General features: G+C 41.2%; 1 protein-coding gene across 1 annotated transcript in view; it reads left to right on the plus strand.

The window, feature by feature from the left end:
- Positions 1-5,877, plus strand: part of GALNT5 (polypeptide N-acetylgalactosaminyltransferase 5) — a 32,889-nt gene extending 27,012 nt beyond the window's left edge. The window contains exon 10 of the mRNA XM_001512227.6: positions 4,094-5,877. Within this exon, the coding sequence (XP_001512277.1) occupies positions 4,094-4,234 (141 nt within the window). The 3' untranslated portion in view covers positions 4,235-5,877. The remainder of the gene's footprint in view (positions 1-4,093) is intronic.
- Positions 5,878-11,041: the final 5,164 nt, after the last annotated feature.

An 11,041-nucleotide genomic window follows, 5' to 3' on the forward strand; every position in this document is an offset into this window, starting at 1 on the left:
ATGAGGTGCTGAAGCAGCTTGTTGGGTAAATTATTGTAATTGCCAACCGCAGATGGCAAAGGGTGGGAAGACAGCCGCAGCAAAATGGATATCTGCAGACCCAGGAGAGGCAGCAAGAAAGAACAAAGAGAGAGAGTGGCCGGATTGGTTAAAGATTACTGAGTTTTGAATAGGAGAGTCTGAGAGCCAACCAGGAACTTTGGGATGCTATTAAGTAAAATAGGGGAGACTCATTCTCACAGTACCTAAAGATAACTTGGCTCAATAATAATTTCAGGAGTAAGTGGTTTAAGGCAATTTTGACTCTTTTAAGTTACTTCCCAATCAGGTGCAATGTGCAATCATCTTTGCAGATGTTAAACTAGCAGTTAAAGCTAAAACAGGCTAGGAACTTAACAGATGTGGGCCACTGACACCCAATAATGAGGTTTTTGTGTGAAAGTGTTCTTTCAGCGGGTGACGGAACAATTTGTTGAAACTCTTCTAAAATAGTAGTCTTAAATTCCCAAACTAATGCCCAAGTTCATATGCACCTCCACAGGCTGATTCTGATCATCTTAGTGTACAGTTGTTACAAGCCCTTTAAATCCTTAGCTGATCAGCTAGTTCAGGGGAGCTGGAAACTCCAGTATGAATCACAGTAGACCCAAAGAGCAACTGGAATTAAAATGGATCTTTCCAATAGAATGGAGGTGGCAGCAATAAAATGGAAATTCAGATACTGAGAATAATAACCCTGCCCCTAATGTATGTCTAAGTGTTCTTTGGGTTCAAAGACATCAAGTGACTTTGAGCGAGTATTAAGGTGGTGGCCTCTCTGCCTGCTGGTTTCCAGATGTGGGAAATGAAGCTGTTTGACACCTGAGATTGCCTGGGTACTGCAGGGAAAAATTCTGTGGAAATAGTCAGGGAAAGCTGAGGATGCAGTGGGTGATGCTTGGCTCAAATTCTGGACATGAGAAAACCCAGATCCAGAAATGCTGGAGAAGCAGTGTGGCTCAGTGGAAAGAGCACAGGCTTTGGAGTCAGAGGTCATGGGTTCGAATAGTGGCTCTGCCACTTGTCAGCCATGTGACTGTGGGCAAGTCACTTAACTTCTCTGTGCCTCAGTTACCTCATCTGTAAAATGGGATTAAGACTGTGAGCCCCAAGTGGGACAACCTGATTCCCCTGTGCCTACCCCAGCACTTAGAACAGTGCTCTGCACATAGTAAGAGCTTAACAAATACCAACATTATTAAATGCTCTTTAGGTGTGATTAGTTGGCATGCTCCTCCCAGCCCTGCTTCCTTTCCCAGCCTCATTGAAAGTACTAATAATGGGCTGGGAGTCAGAGGACCTGGGTTCTAATCTCTACTCTGACCCTTACCTGCTGTGTGGCCTTGGGCAAGTTACTTAATTTCTCTGTACTTCAGTGTCCTCATCTGTTAAAGGGGACTAAATCATTCTCCCTCCTTCTTAGTCTATAAAACTCATGTGGGACAGGGATTGTGTCCAATGTGATTATCTTGTATCTATCCCAGTACTTAGTACAGTGCTCAGCACATTGTAAATGCTTAATAAATATCACAATTATTAATGCTATCCAAATGTGTAAACTCTTTGATGAAGGGGCCATGTCTACTAGGTCTACCGTACTTTTCGAAGTACTTTAGTACAACACTTTGCCCTTAGTAGGTGCTCAAAACTCTGGATTGATATTGAATTTCCAGCTCATCTTCACTTTGTGTGCACGAAGTGTGGCTCCTTCCAACAGAAGATTGAAGTTGATATCACTCAAGGCATTGTTTCTATCTCTCTGGGGGAGGTTTTATCTAATCTCCTCCTGCCCCCACTTATCTCAGTCAGCACTTTCCACCGGGTGCCCAGTATCCCCAGACTGTCACCCCAAGGTGGCATCCTGAGGGGAGGAAATGGTGGCCGTGTGTGCCCCGAAGGCTTCTGGGACACGAGCACGATTCCCAGATGGCAAACCCTAAAAACGTCAGCCTGAGTGGATGATTATCTCATCCTGAAGGGTTCACCCCTGTCTACAGCTACTTGTCGGTCAGCCGTCAGTGAAGCTGGAGGGAGGGGGGTGGTTAAACCACGGAAATGTAGCCATTTCCACGTGCCTCAGTTACTTCCCCTTAAACTGGGGCTACAACTCTGAGGCCCAAGTGGGACAGGGTTTGAGTCCAACCTCATTAAATTGTATCCACCCCATCACTTCGCACATAGTAAGGCCCTAAGTACTAAAGGCCTTCATCTCCAAGGCATTTTTAGAAAATGAGATATTAAAATACAAAGGTTGAGGCACAAACTGACTCCGGAGTTCTTCAGAAAGACAGCAGGGCCGTTGCCTGCCAGGTTACCTGAGCTTCGGTGCAGGCGCCGTCCCTCCTGAGCCATGCGGTGCAGCTGAGCTCCTCAGCATCACTGGGCCCCACAGGAGTAGCTCTTTTGCATCAGCCCCTCATCCCCTGCAGGGCATCCGCTGTGCCTCTCTGTTCTTCCCAAGCTGGGCAGCAGCGGAACATGTAGCATGCAGAGTTATTGACCTGTGCACACTCCAGAATAGATTGCCACAGAGCTCCCAATCATTCGACTTTCTTTCTGCCTAAAGTAGAAGTAGAATATATCCTGATCTCCCAGGAAGGCATAATGAAAAAAACAGCAGGAATGCTTCTTGCAATTGTCAAGTTTCTAATAATAAGCTACAGCTATAAATCTATACCGTGAATCTTTCTCCTCTTACATCATTATTATTATTATGTTGGTATTTTTATGTTGGTATTTTTTAAGTGCTTACTATGTGCTAAGAACTGTTCTAAGCGGTGGAGTACATACAGGGTAATAGGGTTGCCCCCCTTGGGGCTCACAGACTTAATCCCCATTTTACAGATGAGGTAACTGAGGCACAGAGAAGTGAAGTGACTTGCCCAAAGTCACACATCTGACAGGTGTGGAGGCGGGATTAGAACCCATGTCCTCTGACTTCTAAACCCGGGCTCCTTCCATTGAGCCATGCTGCTATTATTATGCATTTGTTAAGAACTTAGTATGAACCAGGCACAGTACTAAGCACTGGGGTGGATACAAGAAATTAGGTTAGACACAGCCCCTGTCCCACGTGGGGCTCACGTCTTAATTCCCATTTTATAGATGAAGGCGCAGGGATTAGAACCCATGACTTTCTGACTCCCAGGCCCGTGCTCTATCCACTAAGCATGCTGCTTCTTTATAAAGAAGCATGCCATGCTGCAGCATATCCAGTGCATGGGCAAGTATACCCTAGGCAGGGTCAGCGATTGGAGAAATCTTCTAATATTTTATAATTCAATGTAGCATTTCAAGGCTTAGATTTAATTAATGAATTAACTAGCTCTCTTCATAACAGTAAGTGGCTTTTTAACAATCATCAACTGTGATCTCCAGCCGTATACATCACATATAGTAAATGTCATCTGAAATGGTTCCCTTTGAAAAACATAATTACCATCCAGGCAGCCAAAGAATTGATCTTTTAGTCCAAAGGAATTTTAAAAAGCATTTAGAATAGCAGAAATGATATAACAAAGGTTCAAGTCAGGGCTAAATTTAAGGGATTAGCAAAAAGTATATCTAAAATCTGGAAACGCATCACATGGAGAACAGGAAATGCCAGAGGAGGAAATCTTAAGAAATGAAATATTCTGTCCCATGGAAAATATTTATGGTGTCCACTGATGATACCTGAGAATACTAGACATGATGTCACATACATTTCACCAGGCAATCAGTATTCCATGATGTAACACGTGCCATTTTGCATAAATTCACCCAAATTTACAGAGTTTCCCAGGAGGGCCCTTGACTCCTTCCTCATTTTGCTCCAAGACCACTAAAAGCCCCTCCCAGTTCCCTGTGAACAGACGCAGTTTCTTAGCTGCAGAACTTGGTGGCAGGAGCAACGGTGAGGGCAACATGGCCCTGAAAATCAAAGTACTGGACAGAAAGGTGAAAATGGAGCTCACTGACATCAAACTGGGTGACTGACCTCTCTAAATGTGTTGCTTCTTTTATTTAAAGATTGACTGTGAATTGATGGCTTTACCATGTGTTTTCTCCTTAGATGGATCACATTGTTGTGGCAAACATTAAGAAGCCCACGTGCTGGGAAGCAAACCACAATCATAATACCCTAAGAATGACTGCTTGTGACTCCATGAATCCATATCAGAAGTGGAAATTTGAAAAATACTATGTGGACTGAAGAGGAGCTAGGAGGAGCTAGTCAAAATCAAAATCCAGCCTTCTTTCTAATCCTCTAAACTCACTAAAAGCACTTGAGACAACAAAAACAAAATGTGTTTACATATGCAAATGGGGGTAGAATCCCTTGGCATTTTAAAGGGAGGAGAGAGCAAAATTCCCAATTCCAGATGGTTTCTTGCAGGCAAGGCAGCCCAGACAGTTTTCAACTTTGTTCTGAGATCTTTCTTAACTATTTGACAACATTTAGCATAGTCTCCCTCACCCACAGATCTTCTTCGGCAGTCTCCAAAGATGCTCCATGAACTGGTCAGATAACCAGTCCTTGAGTCTTTAACAGTTCACTGACACACCAGATACCATTCACATAAGCACTGCTCTCTTAGCAATTGAGTGGCATGGCAGATATCTGTAATCTTGGGTACCCTAAGGCAACCATTTGGAAGTATTAAAATAATGGTCTTAATTTCCAATGTGCTTTTTCCAAAATTTCATCTGCCTTCAAGCCTGTGGCTGGTGTTAGCAAAGAAGTAAATAATTCTCTTTTAAGGTTCAGTCATAAATATTCACATCATTGATGTTTTTCTGTTTCTAAAATGTTTGTCTACCAACCTGGAATGGGATGGCGAGGATTCTGGATTGGACAAGAAGATATCTCAAAGCTGTTAGTGTTTTGTGACTCCCTAGAATAAAAAGCCTGTGTGGTAGAGAAGCCACTTCTAACTAGACCAGTTGTTTAGTAAATGCTTTATCCTCAATTCAAGGGAGTTGGATGTAGATATACAAGCCATATCTGTAGTTCACATGGCCAGTGAAAATTTAGAACCTAAAGAGGAAACTCAGTACGCCTAGATAAGAAATGCCTTCAAAAGAGGCATAAGATGACCTAGATGATCTTCATCCAGTCCTTGAACCTTATTTCTGTGTTATACATAGCACAGTTCTTCAACATGGCTAAAGGCAGTTACAATGAGAAAAACAACTGGAGTGGTGAGGTCTGGAGAATAATGATATAAATAAATTTTTAGTAGAAGACATCTTTGAAAATCAAACACACAAAATGAATCCATGAGCTTGTCAAAAGATACACCCAGTATGGCAGCCACAAATGGAGCATTGAAATGGGCTGCAACAGATTATGGTAACAATGGAGGAAAGGCTGATGGTTTAGAAGAGTGAGCTGCACAGTTTCCAAGCAGATTTTAAGGGAAAAGCCATATAGTTATTAGCTAGAGGAGGAGGAGTCTGAACTTGGTCAGTAAAGTTTGATGGAAGCATTCCAAAAATATAAATGTTCATTTGAACTCAACTGAGCCTTTGAATTTGTCAGGTATTATGTGTTGCATCTCTTTGAAATAGTTTATCCTGGCAAACTCCTTAAAACATTTACCAGCCCATGAGAATACTGTACCAGCCTGCCTTATTCCCAGAAGGGACTCAGGCAGTAGAGTAAATGAAATCAAATCACATTCTGCAATATATTCAACAGACACATTGCAGCACATTCTAGGAACAGGAATGGCTAGGTGCAAGCCTGGAAAATTTTCAATTAGTTTTAATTTGGCTTTTTAATTGCTTTGAACCATGCTGTTGAAATGGCCGGCTCACTGGAAAGAGCACGGGCTTTGGAGTCAGAGGTCATGGGTTCGAACCCCGGCTCTGCCACTTGCCAGCTGTGTGACTTTGGGCAAGTCACTAAATTTCTCGGTGCCTCAGTTCCCTCATCTGTAAAATGGGGATTAAGACTGTGAGCCCCACGTGGGACAACCTGATTCCCCTGTGTCTACCCCAGCGCTTAGAACAGTGCTCGGCACATAGTAAGCGCTTAACAAATACCAACATTATTATTAGCAAATTGATCCACTGAAAGGCTTTTGACCTCTAGGAGCACAAATGAGTGCCCTGGATAGTCAGCCATTTAAATTCACTTCTGAGATATGATAACCAAGAGTTTGGAAGTATAAGAAAGGTAGAAATGTTCAAAATCACATGTAGAAAAAAATTCAGATTTCCATTGCAAAATATTGGAATTGAAAGGGAACATACAGATCTGAACAAAATAATCCTTTAGGGAATGTGTTACAGGTTGATGTTTCAGAAATCTAAGAGAATTACATAAGCCTCTGGAAGAGGGGGGTTGGGCATGTGTGGTGGGAGGAAGGCCCGACTTTGTGATTAGCTTGATATTACCTTTGTTTAGCTTGCAAAACTCCCATGGAAGCTTAATTGATAGTAGAATTGGTTTCTTAAGATGTGAGTCACTCTTAAAAATAGCTGCACAAAATCACAGCGATAACAAAGAATGGACAGGGAAGGCAGTGCTGCATATTTACACTTAATATTTCAAAGAACACTTTGTTCAAATAATTGGCAGTACCGATGAGATCATAGAGAACGGGTGGAAAATAAGACAAGTCATCTCAAAACTCACAGCCACGTGGGAAAAAAAAAAGTCAAGGCAGTAGCCAAAGTAACTGACCAAACTGAACACACAGCATTTCTCATGAAACTTCTCTTGTCAGCTGTGAAATGTTGTTAAAGATGCAGCCTCTATAATTTTTCTTTGACCAAAAGCAGACTTTTCAAGGGCAGGTCTTAGGGAGGAATATTTCAGCTGTGGCATGATAACAGTGCCTGAGATGTTTCAGTGTTTCGCATGAGGGAATTTCCCCAAGTCGTCTACTCACTCTACTATCTTCATGGCTTTGCCTTGACATCCTGGTTAGATAAAGACATCCTTAGCCCATGTTGCCTGTATGATAAGGTACCATTTTTATGTTTCTGGAGCCTGGCCTTTTGTGCTGCTTAGATAATGTGGAAAACAGCTTTACCTCAAAGCTGCTTTGATTTTCCTACACATCAAGGGTCAAGGGTCTTGGGTTGTGTCCCAACAGTGAATTTTGTCATAGAAGTAGTAATAAGTGCATTCTGTATACAAAGAATACAGAATACTGTGCACTGGGGAAAAAATGCACAGGCAAAAATTAGATATGGTCTCTGGCTACAGAGAGGTTGCCGGGGAGGGGATGGTAACAGATACATAAAGAATGAGACACTGATGTTGCCTAAATAATGATAAGCAATTATAACTAGATTTCTCATCTCTCTTGGGTTGTTTGAATACTCCTTTCAAGGAATCAGATTCATCCCTGATGTTGGGCAGGCTCAAGCTGGTCAAGAATCCTAACACCCAATGAACTTTCACAAATGTCCATCTCCTTTAACATTTTTGGCCTATAGCATGCTAAGAAAAATTGCACAGCTGTTATTGGTAGAGTCATCGTTCATCACAGTCATCAATTCTGCTCAATTCTCCTTGCTGACATTCCATTAGTAGTCATTCAACTGACCATCAGTAGATCATATATGATGGTCTTATTGTCTTACCTATGTGAACATACCAAAATCCTTTACTTGAAACTTCTGTCATCATTCTGGAGATTGCTAGAAAATAACCATCTTTGTATTCACTTAAGGTAATGGAGAATGGTAGGAAGAGAAGTTCAAATGAACAAGACTAAGAGCATAGTTCTATGAGGAAGAAAGTTGAAACAATTTGTTAAAATAGGTTTAGGTCAGTCCCACAGTATTGAAATCAGAGGGCACCCTGTAAATTGAAGCTTGAAGGTTCCAAGTATGAAGTTCTTTCTTATGTAGCAGCGTGGACTAGTGGGAAGCAGCATGGCCTAGTGGAAAGAGCACAGGCCTGGAAGTCAGAGAACATGGGTTCTAATCCTAGGGTCACCACATGTCTGCTGGGTGATCTTGGGCAAGTCACTCAACTTCTCTGTATCTCAGTTACCTTCTCTGTAAAATGAGGATTAGGATTTGGGAGCTCCATATGGGACAGGGGCTGTGTCCAACCTGATTATCTTGTAACTACCCCAGTGTTTAAAACAGTCCTTGTACATAGTAAATGCTTAACAAATACCACAATTATTGTTGTTATATAGGAGATGGTAAAAATATGGAATTTGTTTCCAAGGGTAATTAATTGTGCAATCAGACATATAAATGGATTCAAGAGGGGCTTGAATGACTTCGTGATTGGGTGGCCCCAGATAAGTTTCTAGGGGGAAACATTTGAAGATCTAGAAGGTACGTCACTAACCATGAGGATGAATGCTTATCAACACTTTTCTACCAAACCTGTTATGGGGTCATTATTAGAAAAAAATGATGAGCTAAAGGTACCACTGATCTGACCCACCAAGACACTTTTAGGGATTGGTGAACTAGGCACTCACCCAAAGACGCCAGGAATTTGGAAAGGTTATGGGACTAGAATGTCCAGGGTTGGATAAACAGAGATTGTTAAACTGGGGGGAAGAAAAAAAGGCTAGTCAGGGATCCGTTAATGCCTAGAACCAGCTCTGCTAATCCAGAATAGCACTACTTATGTTCTTGTATTCTTATGAGTTTAGGGATTATCTGTGGATTTCAGTTTTCCACACTTTCTCATGTAAAACTGAGATTGGGGTGCATTCATAATTATTAGAACCTGACAGACTCCATTTCAATTTTTGCTTCCTGATTCATTTACCAACTTTGATGAGGAAGCATAAAAGAAGTCAACTGGTGTTAAGGCTATTCAAGACCTAATTACCTGTCATTTGCTATTTTTATTTATCACATAAAATGGCTTTGATGCTGTTTTTTGCTGTTCGTATCTTCCTCTTTCATTTTCCTAGGCTTTAACTGTGTTTCACTCCATTGCCACCAAGCTGTTTTCACATTTTCTGTATGCTGTTATTTCATCCTTTTATCAATTCCATCACTGACACTGATTTTGAGGGTCAGTCCAGGGTTCGCCGTTTAACGTTCTTTCCATGTCATCCTGCCGCTACATACTCTTTCCAAAGCATTGCAAAATCTTCAAAGTCAACCTAATACTGTGATAAAGAATAATTGCTTTTCTTTGTACCTGGCTATTTCAATCTGTTTTCTATAGTTTTATATTTATACTTATTTTTAATGATTCTCCCCATTACTTTGAAAAATTTAAAACATTTCTTCCATTGCTGTATATTAAAGGTAATATACAATGTTCATACAGTTTTTAACTTAAAGATTGCTCAAAACACTCATCTGATTAATAGAAAAATAAGAATTAGTGACCTTTAATATTTTTAGCAAAGTATTTCTCAGTGTGTAAAATAGTAAAATTCATCATGTATGTATTATATTGCTAACAAATTGGGTTCTATATATGGCAACTAAAATCTGATTTTTTATATGATTTTATTTTAAAACAAATAGATTACATGATGGCTCTTGATGGCTTCTAAATGATTTCTTTAGGAACTAGTAGAAAATAGATCATCAGGGATGGTAGTGTCTAAAAGGCAGCAGGAAAAAAATGAGGTTCCAAAAGTTTCAAACATCCAACATTCACCTCAAATAGAGAAGTTCTTGATTTCAGACATTGACATTTTCTGTTCCTTCAATTGTAATCTTTCATAAGAGATAAATGTGATATCGATAGACAAATACAACACTGTTTGATGTTATTTCATTTTAGCCTTGTTGACAACAGAGAGAGGCGCTGGGTAAGAAAAATTGGAGAACTCCCAGTAAGCCACTCTTCATTTTCCATCAGCTATAACTGTTCCCCTTCTCTTTGACTCTATCACCTCTAGTAGTGATGAAACATGTTGCCAAATAAGCCCAAATAGAAAATCTATTTTGGATTCCAAATTTTCTTCAGGTTACTTGAGATCTCCAAATAAGACAAAATTCCCTTCGTGGATTATACCATGGGACTGACTTTTGCCAGTTAAGAACGGTCTGCAAGCTTAAATTAAAGAAGATCCCAAACACTAATCAGCTTCCTATCAAGTCAGCTCAGGGTCACTAAGTTATCAGTGACCTGGACAAAATGGCTCCCACATTGAAAATAGTGTCTTCAGATCTGGACATTCTCCCCGTGAAGAGGATTTTATACAGTCATAATGATTGTTGTTTGACTTGTTCTAGCCAAATGTGTTTGGAAATGGCTCGGTTTAAAAGGCATTATTTGTATCACCTCTTCAGCCACATCTCCTTAGTTGCAATTGGAGATAATAATTCAAGCAAAAAAATGAGGAAGTTTCATAGCATTCTAAATAAATCTGAAGTATTTTTGGCCTAAATTATGTAGGTAATTATCAGAAAAGATAGAGGCCCCAAACCACCATTCCAGTATGAAAATTGTTTTGCTGCAGCAGTGGAGGTGGCCTTTTTCACGGACTGGGGGTGACACCTCTGTGGACTTGGGCCAGAGGGAGGTTTAGTGGCTGGCCCTGCCCCTGACCCAGTCCTCTCCCGGTTGCCAGCACCCCCTACTCCCATTTTGTCTTGGCGCTACGCCCAAGGCTACATGCCCAGCCATCTGGGCTGATACCCCGGCAGCAGGCTCACCCCAAGCCCACCTCTCCTCCCTCCTCTAACCCCTCTTCCAGTTCCCAGAACATTTTCCAGTTAGAATTTTTTTTTCACTCCTGATCTCACACCTGAACATGCACACAAGAGGACGGGAAAAAGGCTCCAGTTGGGCCATCCCTCTTCAGGAAACTGGATGTCCAGCTCACAGCAACGGAGCAGGACACATGAGACTGATTTGAGCTCTCTTACCCCATCAGCCTTACCCATTCCATCTATTATCTAAACAAAGAAGCTACATTCTACTTGGCAACAATGAAGGAACCAACCCCCGAACTTGAGAATGTATCCAAAAAGAAGTCAACTGATTCAGGGACTGATGCTGGTACAAGGACCAATGGTGGAGATTTGTGTCAATACTTCATTCCCGAGTTCAGCTGCAAAACCT

The sequence above is a fragment of the Ornithorhynchus anatinus genome, chromosome 9, assembly GCF_004115215.2.
Source record: "Ornithorhynchus anatinus isolate Pmale09 chromosome 9, mOrnAna1.pri.v4, whole genome shotgun sequence".
NCBI lineage: Eukaryota > Metazoa > Chordata > Mammalia > Monotremata > Ornithorhynchidae > Ornithorhynchus > Ornithorhynchus anatinus.